General features: G+C 35.9%; 1 protein-coding gene across 1 annotated transcript in view; it reads right to left on the bottom strand.

Moving 5' to 3' along the window:
* Window positions 1-905: 905 nt before the first annotated feature.
* PCDH7 (protocadherin 7) overlaps window positions 906-14,441 on the bottom strand; it is a 369,727-nt gene continuing 356,191 nt past the window's right edge. Inside the window, exon 3 of the mRNA XM_027686522.1 lies at window positions 906-973. Within this exon, the coding sequence (XP_027542323.1) occupies window positions 966-973 (8 nt within the window). The 3' untranslated portion in view covers window positions 906-965. The remainder of the gene's footprint in view (window positions 974-14,441) is intronic.

Raw genomic sequence — 14,441 nt, 5'->3', positions numbered from 1 at the left:
ACAAAAAAAATTCGTAGACAGAATTTGCTTCATCAGTTTCTATCTTCAAAAATTCTTGATTTTTCTGACTGCTTTTTCTTATGTTGTCTTCATTGGTCACTGGGTGGTTACAATCAAACTACTGTTATATGTGGAATTCTCAAGTGGTCAACCTTTTAGCTACAATTCATACTTGAATCCCAAATTTTCAGACAAGTTGGAGTTGAAGATTTCTGTATATGAGAAAATGCTTCTTTCTGCTATGATATTGAGCATGTGAAAGATCTAATTCTGAGACTGAAGCTAGTGTTATTTGTGAAAATGTCTAAGAATTTAATATTCTAAATTATTGTTGTTTAACTGAACATATGAACAATAGGATACATTTTTATTAAGTACCACTGCTAGAATCAATTTCTGATGCAGTTGTTCAGGTCACAGATTCCACAATTTTTTCATGACTGTCTAGTGGCACTTGTATCCAATTCTTTGCTAAACTGAATGCTGGAGCTTGAATGTACTTGTCAGTATGTTCATAGAAATTAAATAATTGAAATAATTGAAAAAAACCTAAAAATAAATATTTTAAAAATTAACACATCTGCTGATTTTAATTTCTAATATAGTAATGTCTAATTTTAATACTCTGTGCAGTTTATAAGAAATATTTATGCTTCATATTTAAACAGTTGTTCTTCTTCCAATTATCTGTCACTAGAACTCATCAAAGTGTTACCTACTGAGGCAAAAACATTTGACTACTTTAGATGTTTTTCCATAAGGAAAAATGTGGAATATATCACCATTATAAATGCTCATAGGTTCTTTAGATTGACAAAAGTAAAATTTGTTTCTTCTCTTACCTCCCAAACCTTCCTCTGAGCTTTAGGCAACAAGGTTAGAAAAAGTCTGTAGTGAAAGATTCTTCCCTTTCATACCCAGTATCAGAAAGGATAGAGTTTCTTCTGCTGGTTGCTTTGTCTTGTTCATGCTCCTGAAAAAGACAGTTCAACACACATTGAATTTGACACTTCACTTCAGGACAAATCTGCAAGTGTGGTTTTTGCATTCTCTCTTCTATTCATAAATGCCTTGAAAATAAGTGGAGCTCCATCAAAAGTCAGGACAAGAGGTTGCGAGAGTGACAGCATGTTTTACACACGCGTGCGCCAATGTGACAACAAAGTCCATTTTTAGAAAGCTACATAGAAACCTCTCTGCATCAGTGTCAAATTAGAGATACTGTTCTGAAATACTGATTACGACTGCATATTTAGCCTGTGTCATCTGAAAGAATCTGACTTATCCATCCATCTATTGCTGCCTGCTGCTCAAATGAATGTCATCTTGTCAATGGGCTCGTCACTACATTCAGCTGGAAGGTTTGCAAACTTTCATTTCTGAGAAAGAACTGCTATGGTGTCTATGGATGACTTCAATACTAACACATTCCTTTTTTTAGGAGTGTCAAACTTGGCAATCCATTTTGTTGAACAAAAGTGAATTCCTGCTGTAGTCAATTAATGAGCCCTCTGCAATATTTTTTCAAGGTATAATTCCTTAACGATTTTTTGTACCCTTATGAATGTTGCACTTATATGCTTCCTTTAATGTAATTCAGCCTGTCTGTGTGGTTTTATTTGTTTCCAAAGATAGAGTTCTGTGTGAGAGTGTGTCTGAAAAATTCATGTTTAACAGGCAAATTTTATGGCAAGCTGAGGTAAAAGATAGGACCGTTTAGAAATACTTAATATTTTTTTTAACATTTGTCTTCTATAAATTAAATGCTTGTCTTGCATAGATTAATGTTTTATAAAAACAAAGTGTTTTCTAGAAAGTCTGCTGTTTACAAGGTACCTACCAACACTGCCAAGGTTACAAGTTTTTTGGCTCCAGGTTTTTCAGGCAGTGAACTTGTGGAAGACAGATTTGCTTGGGGGGTATTTTGTTTTATTTTGTTTTATCTGTGTGTGTATGTACAAATAGAAATTGCTAAAAAGAATTGCATGTTTAGATGCCTGTTTACACTCAAAGACCTTGCTGGAAAAAGTTGCCAGCCTAATTAATTTATTGCATTTTTCTGTGGTATAACTCACCGCAGTACATTTTTTGCTTCTGAAATTTCTGACAGGTTAGAAATACTGTATGAATGATATAAGAAAGCTCATTGATTTGCAAATATGAGTAAGATAAATATATATAAAGAGATGCTCTTAAAAGAGGTAAGGTTAATGGCATAATGTGGTCAAGAGATATGCAGAAGAAAAGAAATTAGGGGGTTTGTTGAGAGTTTCTTTGTTTTCTGGACTCTGTTGTTGGACACCTCATTAAACCACACTCCTGCAACACCAAATGTCAAAGAGGTGAGCAGAACTATGCTTATTAAAGGGTATGATAACACTTCAGAGATGGAAATAGAACTTTCAGAGCAGGAAAGAGCCAAGAAGAGGAAATATTTTTCCTTCTGGCTTCCATCTACCACTGAGATCAGGTAGATTAATACACATGATGTAAGTGGGTAGGGATTTATCTGTGAACAAGTATTTTAGGTTCCTATTAAGCCTATATATTAAATACTGTCTCAATAAAATTAGGGAAAAAAGAATAGTTATAATAAAATAATTCCACATCATTGAATGATAATTAATTCAAATTCAATATATTGACCTTGAATTTACTTTTGTCTCAGTACTGTCTTTCATTTTGTTCTTTATTTTCTGTTGTGCTAGTTACACCAAGGATAGTAGTATAACTAGACAGATAAGGAGTAAATGGAAATGAAGGAGTCTACAGGCTCTGGGAATAACTCTGCAGTCCTTTTCTGCAGAGAACCCAATACTGTATTTGAATTAGCAACTCCCTATTATTTGAAACAGTTTAAAAAGCTTTTCTGAATTTTATATGTTGTTTTCTGTATTGCTATTCTTGAGCTGCTTTATAAACAAATCAAACTGTGATTTATATGGTTTTTGTCTTGCATGAAAACTTTTTTTAAGGCTACTAGTGATTCCGATCTAGTCATTGCATACAGAAGGGGCTACTGTTGTAAAAGACAACAAAAAATATTTTTACAAATGCATCATTAACAAAAGGAGGGTTAAGGAAAATCTGTATCTATCCTCTATTGCATGCAGGGGGAAACACAGTGACAGAAGATACAGAAAAGGATGAGATACTTAGTTTCTTCTTTGCCTCAGCCTTTAATAGTAAGGTCAGTCATCCTCAGGGTACCCAGACTCCTGAGCTGAAAGACAGAAATGGGAAGCAGAATGCAATCACCATAATCCGGGAGGAAAAGGTCAGTGACCTGCTACACCACTTAGACATACACAATAGGGATAGACAGAATTCACCTAAGGGTACTGAGGGAGAGGATGGAAGACATTGTCAAGCCACTTTCAGTCATTTGCCAGCAGTCCTGACTAACCAGAGAGGTTAGCAAATGTGATACCCATCTACAAGAACTGTTGGAAGAAAGATAAGGGGAACTACGGACTTATCAATGATGGAAGAGGTCATAGAACAGATCATCTTGAGTTTAATGAGGTCTCCACTCAGTCTCCTCCAGGCTGAACAGAACAAGTGACCTCAGCCATTCCTCATCCCTGGAAGTGTTCAAGGTCAGGTTGGATGGAGTTTTGATCAACCTAATGTAGCAGACTGTATCTCCACTCATGACAGGGGGGGTTGGAAGTAGATGATCTTTAAGGTCACAGAACCACAGAATCATTTGGGTTAGAAAAGACTTCTAAGATCATCGCGTCCAACCTTTGACTAATCACTGCCTTGTCAACCGGACCATGACACTAAGTGCCACGTCTGGGGACACGTCTGGGGACAGTGACTCCACCACCTCCTTGGCCAGTCCATTCCAATGTTTAACAACTCTTTATATGAAGAAATTCTTCCTGGTCCCTCCCAACTCAAGCCATTATATTATTGTATGAAGAGAGAGAGAAGTATTTAGGCAGATAGAAGTAACAGTCAAACTGAAATTTTGTCGAGACGCTGAGGTTATACTAGAATGTAGTAATGGAAGACTCTCTTAGTTTTAGAATGGTTCAGTTTCCCACCATCCCCAGGAAAGGGAATTCACCAGTTCTATTCTAATTAATTAAAATTAAATTCTTATCCAGTAATTCAGATGGCTAGATGTAATTATATGTTTTTCATTGTTGTGTTAAATGGATAAAATAAAGACTATTCCAAGAGGGAAATGTTGCTTAATATGCAAGATACAAAAAGGAGGAGTTGTTTAGTAAATTGTAAATACTCTGAGGCATAAGCTCATTACTTCTGTTGCAATACAGAAGAGGCTCACTAATTCACATTAATGACTTGGAGACCCACTGTAAACGACGGAAGTTTATTATGAGACATTAGGTGAAATAAATGATAAAATTCTCATGGTTTTATTGATATTGTGGCAAATGAACAAGAAAAAATAACAAGAATAACTAATTACAAAATATGTACCAGTCATTTATATGATCCACAATTTCATTGCAAGTATGTGGGGGTATTTAAATTTGGATGATGCTTTCTGTTTTGGGATTGGATTTTTTTCTTCTCTTCTCTCTCCTACAAATATTAATTAGGAAGCACCTTTATTTTTTGAGGAGATACAAATTATAGGTGCAGATTAGTGAAATCTGAAGAAGACTGTTAAATCTCTAAAACCCGTAGATTGTATTGCTGAACAGAGACAGAACAAAACTAGATTAATTAATCCCTTTTTAAGTAGAAACAATGTAACAGAACTGTATTAATTTTCAAAACAAAAGACACATTTTTTAAACAGTAACCATTTCTTTCTACCACAAAAGCATACACTTCTAAAGGAAAAATGCTGAGAAATAGGTACTTAGCATTAAAACACTAACTATTGCAAGGTGATACTTTTATTTTTATTTTCTTTTGCATGATGCTATTATACAGAAATTTCCTAATTTCATGATCAGTTGCCATTTTGGAATTAAATGTAGGATACTAGCAACAGCAATATCTTTTTCTGGTTATCTTCTCAATTTTTTTTCTTCTGTTCTGTTTTCTTGATACAATAGGAGGAAATAAACCATTCTAAATCTTAAGTTATTAAAAAATAATAACCCACAAGGTTTTTTCATACTTTCATTAATTATAAATTCTCATTGGTGGCCATCTTTGCCACAGCAACCACAAAGTGATGGAGTTTAAAATCTCTGTTGACTGGAGTAAAAGTGCCAGCAAAACCTCAATTCTGGACATGAGGAGAGCAAAACTGAGACTGCTCAGAAATGAGTAAGTAAGGACCCCCAGGAAAATATTTTTGCAAATGCTGGGGTCCATCAGTGCTGGTCACTATTCAAATGTCACCTCCTAAGGGCACAGGAGCAGGCAATTCCCAAATGTCGAAAGTCAAGCAGGCAAGGCAGAAGCCCGACTAGGCTGAGAAGGAATCTTCTCTTGGATATAAGGCAAAAAAGAAAAGGGTATGTCCAGTGGAAGCAAGGTCAAGTGACATGAGAAGAATATAGAGATACTGCTTGCCACTCTAGGGAAAAAAATTGTGCAGCAAAGCCCAATTGGAGTTGAAGTTGGCCAGAAGTGTGGGAGACAATAAAAACAGTTTTCTCAAATACATTAACAACAACAGGCAGTTTAGAAATATCATTGGTCCATTACAGGATGAGGATGGTCACCTCACAAACAGGGAGAGAGACAAGGCAGAGGTGTTTAACACATTCTTTGCCTCTGTCTTCAACATGGATGACAGACCAAGGGGGTCTCAGTGCCCCGAGCTGGAGGACCATGACTGCCAGAATGATCAACTCCAAATCGACCCTGAACTTGTGTAGGATCTGCTGCTCCAGCTGGATCCCTACAAATCTATGGAGCCCGATGGGATTCATCCCAGAATCATCTAAGAGCTGTCCGATGGCATTACAAAACCTCTCTTGATGATTTTTGAGCAGTCTTGGCAATCTGGAGAGCTCCCAGTTGACTGGAAGCTGGGGAATGCTGTCCTGATTTTCTAGAAGGGCAAGAAGGAGGGCCCTGGAAACTACAGGCCTCTCAGTCTCACTTCAGTGCCTGGTAAAGCTAAGGAGAAGATTATTCTGGGAGGTACTGAAAAACATCTGGAGGCCAATGCAGTCCTTGGTCACAGCCATTTCATGAGGATGAAGTCCTGCTTATCAAATCTGATCTTCTTTTATGACAATGTAACCCACCCAGTTATCAAGGGAAACCAATGGATGTCATCTTTTTAGATTTCAGTAAAGCTTTCGATACTGTCTCTCACAGAATCCTTCTGGACAAACTGTCCAGCACACAGCTGGATAAACACACCATGCAGTGGGTGAGCAGTTGGCTGACGGGTCAAGCATAGAGGGTGATAGTGAATGAGATGATGATCTGTCACTAGTGGGGTTCCACGGAGCTCCATCTTAGGCCCTGTGCTCTTCAACATCTTCATAAATGACTTGGACATAGGAGTGGAAGGGAAGTTAAGCAAGTTTGCAGATGGTACAAAACTGTGAGGAGCTGTTGACTCCCTTGAAGGCAGGGAGGCCCTGCAGAGACCTCAAAAAGTGAGACGACTGGCAATCACCAACCCTATGAAGCTCAACAATTGGAAGTGCCGGATTCTGCACCTGGGATGGGGCAACCCTAGTTGGTTGTATAGACTAGGGAGAGAGACTGGAATGCAGTGCTGTGTAAAGGGACCTGGGGGTCCTGGTCAAGGAGATTTGAATATGAGTCAGCAGTGCCCTGGCGGCCAGGAGGTTCAGCTGTGTCCTGGAGACATCAGGCAAAGCATCTTCAGCAGGTTGAGGGAGGGGATTGTCCTGCTTTGCTCTGCACTGGTGTAGCCTCACCTGGAATATTGTGTGCAGTTTTGGGCATTGCAATATAAGAAAATTATTAAGCCATTACAGAACATCCAAAAGAGGGCAATGAAGATGCTGAAGGGCATTGAGGGGAAGCTGTGTGAGGATTGGTTGAGGTTACTCAGTCTGTTCAGCCTGGAGAACAGGAGACTGAGGGGAAACCTCATTGCAGTCACAACTTCCTTGTGAGAGGAAGAGCAGGAGCAGGCACTGATCTGATCTCTTCTCTGTGATAAACAGTGATAGAACCTGAAACAATGGCCTGAAGTTACATTATGGGAGGCTTAGGTGGGGTATTAGAAAAAGGTTCTTCACTCAGAGGGAGGTTGTGCACTGGAAGGGGCTCCCCGGGGACATGGTCACAGCACCAAGCCTGTCAGAGTTCAAGAAGCATTTGGATGATACTCTCAGGCACCCAGTGTGACTCTTGGGGATGGTCCTATGCAGGGCTCAGAGTTGGACTCAGTGATCCTAGTGGGTCCCTTGCAACTCAGTGTATTCTGTGATTCTGTGTTCTGGAAAAAATATGCTAAAAACTTATAAGACACTGACTTCACAAAAGGATGTTATTTGTTTCTTTGCATCTTTTTCTTAATACTCTGCTTGCCATCTGAATCTGGATTTAAAAATTTAAAATTCTGTAGAAAATGGAGATCTACAAAGGGAAGGAAGTATTTCAAATTAAATGAAAGAAAAATCACATGGACAAAAGTTGTCACAAGAAGAACAAATAAAATACACAGAAAAAGACATATGACCACTTAACTGCTGGAAAACATCAGGGATTCGTGCCCATTATCAAAGAAAGGTGGAAAATTAGTTCACACATACAATATAACAAAAGTAACACTCTTTATCTGCATTCTGATAAGTAGCTTTTCTACATGACTGGAATTAATTTTCAGGATCCTGGCAACTAACTTACATAGAATAGGGGATTTCTGAAGACCACTTCTGTGACAAGACTGAGCTTCTGATTCCAAGTAACTCTTCTGGTGTTTCTTTGTCTTTTCTAAGTTAAATCAAATGGAAACCAATAGATAGCAATGTCACTGAACATTTTCAGTACCTATTATTCGCATACATAGAAACCCAAGTCCTGAAAGGATTTAGATGCTGCTCTTCCTAGAATGGGAAAGTATTTCTTTTGTTTTGTCAAAGAAAATAAAGCCTTGAGGTACCATTTTGGGCTCCAAATCTAACAGCCTAACACTGGGATCTTCAAACACATATTTATCTCTTTCTAGTACAGGGGTATTGAATGTGCACTGTATAATTTACCTCTCACATAGCCCCAGAAATCAGTTGTTGCTTTACTGTGCTTAGTCTCACAGGTGTGCTACAAGTTCCATTCAAATGGCAAACAAAAGTGTCAACAACCGGCAGCAGGGCTCTCTGGAGGAGAGGAGAAGAGACACAGGCCTGCTACCCTGCTCCTACAGTATCCAAGAGAGCAGTCTGAAGTACATACAGGCTGCAAGGTGCTTGTCTCAAGCACTGCCTTCCACTGTTCCACAGGCTTCCACAACAGTACCCTGGAGTGGATATCTTCATATGTCCTGCGTTTTCAGTTGGAGAATATTCCTTTTTTTTTTTACTATGAATTTTTTTACAATAAATAAGCTTTCTTGAAACAGAGACTTCTAATTCAGACTGCTGAGCATCTCATGAGAAGGTTACTCTGTTGTCACCAAATAATGGGAAATAAACTCTCCAATCGGTTTGCTAGGTTAGAAATCCAACATTGATTTGTTGACAGCACACTGACTGCAGGGGGATAGCTCCACGAAGCTGGCACACCCAGCAACCCAACAGACCAGGTTATCTTCATGGAACTAATATATACTCAGCACATTTTTGTTACATATTCATTATAGTTCTTCAATAAATGCATATATACCAATAAGTTGTTCAGTAACATTGTATTATCAGTTCCTGTTTTTTCTGAGTACTTTGTCCTTAAATAACTTGTCAAGCTTCACAAGAATGAGTACGAGAGACTTACAACATTACCCAGGAGCCTGATAGAGAATACACCTTTTCACAAAATGACAGACCTTGATCAACCATCCTTCTTTGAAGGAACATAGTGATCTGAAGGCTTGAATAACCTCAGTAATATGATATATTTGCTACTGAGTCTTGTGTAAGAAGACAGTTTTACTGCTCAGTTTCATAGGTGTTGTCTGAAATTAGGCTTTTTATCAAAGGCGGAATAGGTATCCATTTACTAAAATTGCAGTATTAAAAAAGAAAAAGAGAAGGTTTATATATTCAATAGGTTAAATAAATAGAAATCAAATCAAATATAAACTCTGGTGTCAAATGCACCACATGCGTTCCTTTATAGTGCATTTTTAAAAGTGAGTTTAATATTAAATGAGTTAACAGATACAGTTTGATAGGAAGTATCCATCAGTTATATTAATTCAAGCTGCATTCAGAGGGAGAAAAGGCTCAGCTAAGAAAGAAAGAAATAGAAAGTAGATCCCACATTCCTATGTATTAAAAAAAACCCCGTTCCCCCTTTACCAAATAAATCTTTCTTAAAGGTACCTTCTGACAGGCACTGTGACAAAGAAAATAGCCATCAGCAACAACTGGCAGCCAAAGAATATTGAGCTGCTTTGAGCTGTTCTCAAGAGATAGGAGTTCTAGCGAACAAATCCTTTTACACTGGCTAAAAAAGTCCAGTGATCACCAGATATTCAACAAATAAACCTCTGCTGAAGCATCCCTCTGCTGCAGAGCTCGATGAGATTTTTTCAAAGCATTGTATTTCTATAGGTTTTTTGTACTTTAAAAGTTTAGTGAAGGACTGAAGGTGTGGTTTTGGCCTAAATTGCTTCTTTTTTGTTGCATAACAACTCAAAGCTTAATACCACATATCCAGTTTTCTGTCATGTAAGAAATATAGTGCCCTTTTCTAAAGATTTTTCTGCCATTGCTTAAATTCCATAGATCACTCCCAGTTAGAAATCTCTACATAAATATATATAGGTATTATAATATTGATGATGATAATAACAAATAAACTAATGCATATTTATATATATGAAATAAATAATGCACATTTATAGATGAAGAAATATTCACCTATCCAGCAATTTGTAAAAATAATAGACCCAAAAATGCAGTACTTGATGGTACTTCCAAGTAAAAGCAGCACATCAGCTTTTGCTAGAGTGTGGTTTGAATGCCAATGAGGATGTACAGTGTATGACTAGCTGTTTGCAAGTACAACAAGCTGTGATCATGTAGCCTGATAATAAGTATTGCCATGGCTATTAAGAGGCCATAAGCTTTGTATTGAATTTGCTAGATGTCAGGACCGAGGCTTGTCAGACTTACTCTGTCTGAACTTTACTTGAACTGCCTTACAGATTTGTTTCACTTTGTTTCACTGTGACAACAATTTCTCTATTTGACCAGAGATTTATGGGTAATTAATTTTACTTTTGGTTATTTTTATGTGGTGTAAGCATAGTTTTATAGAGACTAACAGGCAGTTGTTCTCTATATAATGAAATATTTCAACTGTAACACAATGAAATAGAGAAATACAGACCTGTATTCTGTCTGTAACAGGGGCCTCGAGAAGTTGAGACATAGAGGAGTACAGACACGGGATGATCAGGGATGAATCACAAGTAGAGATCACACAGTAATATATGTTTTTACCTAAGTAAATAAGTAAAATTAAGAGTGTTATTTCAATGCCCTGGAAAGTTGACAGTGTCTATCATGGCTGCATATAGCTTTACATGACCTGCAGTGCCCTTATGATCTCTAATATTAAATATACCTGGATACAAAATATGACACCCCTGAATATCTTCTTAACTGCATGTGTTTAAGACCTTGACCTTTTCTGATTATTCAGTATATTTTCTGTCTGTTAACTTAACAAACTTCTGTGAATGCTTAGGGTAAACAGTTATACAGAACTTGTGTTTAAAGCTTCTGGTTATGCTTCAGTAATGTAAGAAATTTAATAAAGCTACTACAGGATCTTACGTTCAGCAGCTGCAATACAGAGTCTACATTGAAATCATTTGGTTTTGGTTAATTTGGCTACATCAGGAAAGTTCTGTAGAAATCTGAAATCTATTGCAGCCTGAGTCTTATTAAAACCCAATACTTTTTAACCCCTATGGTAAAATGATTTTATTTTCAGGGATGTATTTTCAAATAAAGTCTTAAAAAAAGTTATTGTAAAAATAGATACCATGGTGAATATGCAAATTCTTTTGCATGAGAGGTTACCAGCCATATAGTCTATATGCAAATATTCTGCTATGTGACATCCATTTCCTAGCTGAGCAAAAAGAAGTAGAGACAAGAATTTGATTCTTCAGGAAATGGATTAGGGCTTTTCAAGAGGTGCAATAATATTTACATTAAACACAAAATAGAATATTGAAAAGTATATTGAAATTAATTGAAAACATGAATGTCTTTCAAGTGGATGAACTTAAAGGAAGTTGAATTCCAAACTGTTTTGGAAAACTTTCTGTGTTACATCTACATCTCTGCATTACATGACTGAGACTCAAGAAACTGTGTAAATTCTTTCTTCTGTTGATGTTCCTTTTTTGGTATCCAAAGATATAATGAAGGGCAGCTTAGTTCATAAATAACTCATTTTGCATTCTTCTTCACTAAATTTCAATGATATATTATTTGTGCAATACAAAGCACACTGCAGTAGAATAATGAGAAAAGCATTAATAATTACACAGATGAAAAAAAGAAGAAAAGAAAATACCTGGCGCAACACAAAATGAATTAAAAAAAGAAAGATTAGAATAATGGAATACATCCCATTGCACAAAAAATATGCAAAAAAATTGTTTAAAACACAAAGAGAGATTAAAAAACCATAGCAATTAAATAATTAAAAATTAGTTATTAAATTGGATAAAATCCAAGAGATAATCTAATTACTGAGAACTTGACTTTATACAGTTTTATTCAAATTACAAATAAGTGCTTTTAATTAGTTTGTTCCCAATTTCTTTTCATAACTCTGAAAAAGGAGGACTCTATGTACCCAATTTTTGACAGTACCAAAGCTCTCATTACCTCGGTAAGAATTTGGGTGGAGTTTCCCATAGTTTCTTTAGACACTTTTTTTGTAAAGATCTGACTTGTGAGCTCTCTCACTGTAATTAATTTAGGAGAAATAAAAAAAAAACCAACACATAGGGATGTACACAACATTTATGGAAAATAGAGCCATAATTGATCCCCTCCTCATTAGTCCAAAACAGTCAGATAGCTCTGTTATAATCACTGGGCAAAAAACTATTTGGAATCCACTTGTTATGTTTAATTCTTCTACCATACAGGAAAACCAGAAAGTGTGGTCTTTTTTTTTATCTTCTTTTTTTAAGAGGTAAACAATGAAAAGACAGTGAATCAAAAAGGCAAAGATCACCTTATTTAAATTTAATATTGTTATATTATTTAGTAGTTTAGTCCCAAAACAGGAAATGCATGAGACTGAAGATGGAATATCATTACATAGCAAATGTCAGTAGATACATTTTATAGAGTTTTAAGGAATTTTGTAATAGGAATACTTTATAAAAGTATTTATTAGTGCAGCAAGATTAAATGGGCTTTCTCAGACTTTATGTCAAGACCCAGAAAACTCAAAAGTTTATAAACAGGTACAAAACGCCAAGGATCCTGGCCTTATTAAATCTCACTGTAGTAACTAGTTGTACTTTGGAATATTTCCAATAAAGTGGTAAAATTCCTTTAATTAAAACTCCTTTAGGAGTCCTTAAAGAGAACAACAACATGGATAGTATGAATGTATACATTTATATTTTCCTGATGAGAAAAAAATTATTACATTTTGCATTTTTAATACAGAAAAATTGTGTATATAATTTGCCTGAAAAGTGGGAATAGCTGAGTTTCTGGTCGCTATAAGTTGTTTAAAAAAATTTAGAAAATTCTTTGAGTAGATGTAAGTGGAGACTACAACATTTGTTTCTCCCTAATCAGAAAGTAAATAGAATACAAATTGATGAAGTGGAAATTCTTCTACTTAAATAAAACTTTTATGTTGATTTTGAAGTATTCTTGGGTTTTGTGCATTTTAAGAAATAAGAACCTTTGTAATAATTTAAATTTTTTTTTAGATAGAATTACAAAACATTCATTTTTCTCACTGCCTACAAGTGGCTGCAGGAATAAATGAATGTATAATCCTTGTTCAGAAAAACAGTCATGAAGAATACTCCTTATTTAAAAACAAACATGGGAGATCTATGTACTATACCATATTAGAATCTAATGCATCATAAGTATGCGTGGTATTTTGAAGGTCAGCAGGAGTTAAGCTCTTAATTCAGTTAAGTGCTTTTGTAAAACTGGTGCCTATATGACATAAGGATGTTAAAAAAAGTCTTTTAAAAAAAATCCTGCTGCTTAATTGACGCATAAAACGAGTGGCAAACATTATTTAAAATAACAAAATTAAGTTCCTTGTACAATAAAGAATGACACATTTATCAATAAGTCTCTATTAGAGATCACTCAAGCTTTATCAACAAAAGGGATAAAAATTTCTTAAAAGGATGGCAGAGTGTAAAAAACCAGCAGAATTTCCTTACTATGAAGTAAAAGCAACTTTAAAATGTACCATTTAGGTAAAAAAAATTATCACGTGCAAGGAGAATGAAGTATGAAGAGTAAAGCAGTTTGATACCCGTACTTGAAACTAGAGTTGTTTAAATATAGCTTTATGGTTATACTGCTTTTGCCAAGTTGCTTGGCTAGTTACACAGGGTAACATCCATCTTTGTGAAGGGCAAAAAAAGAGTGAAATCCCCAAAGATCCCTTTGCTTTCTTGCTTTGGAAAAGAGAATGAAGAAAAGAAAATATAAGGTCTTCACCTGAGAATTCTGTGGATGTTTATTCACTTTTTACAGATATTAAACATCTAGATAATAAATTTAAAGTGAGGTTTACTTTTGTTTGCTTTTTTCTCCTTTTCAGTTCTTTTACATTTGCAACATGTTAGAATTTTTAAGAATTGATGTGGAATGATTGCTACTGCTACTAAGGGTCAGAACAGGAAACTGTGTTGAGTGGTTGACAACAAAAATATCCACACAGACAAATTCCTTCAAACAGATCTAGGAATTTATAAAATATGTAGAAATTCGGGGGGATTATTTAACATTTTAACATTAACCTTCACTCTAGTTATTATTTCCAGAGAGTTTGTTGTTGAAAAAAAAAGGTGTATAGTCACCTATAGTAAAAGGTATCTTCTTGGAGGTTTCCATGTTTTTGATTTAATGCAGCACAGCAAAGTAATAATAAATCACACGTGACTTCCATACACCTTCAATGCACCTTCAGCCTGATCTGCAGTGCTCAAGCTGTCATACTCAGAGTCCCTTCTGGACAGAGCTGCCAATCATGCTAAACCATGTGAACAGCTTAGTGACACAGACAGATGTTCACAGAGAATGAGACAGAGACCACAAAACTCACTCATTTGTAAATTTATAGGATTTAAATATAGGGCTTTAGTGTGAAAATCTGGTTCATTAATCTGGTAGTTT

The sequence above is a fragment of the Neopelma chrysocephalum genome, unplaced genomic scaffold (assembly GCF_003984885.1).
Source record: "Neopelma chrysocephalum unplaced genomic scaffold, ASM398488v2 Primary Assembly neopelma1_71, whole genome shotgun sequence".
Lineage (NCBI taxonomy): Eukaryota > Metazoa > Chordata > Aves > Passeriformes > Pipridae > Neopelma > Neopelma chrysocephalum.
The sequence above is the reverse complement of the archived record's forward strand: the minus strand, read 5'-3'. Positions and strand labels throughout refer to the sequence as shown.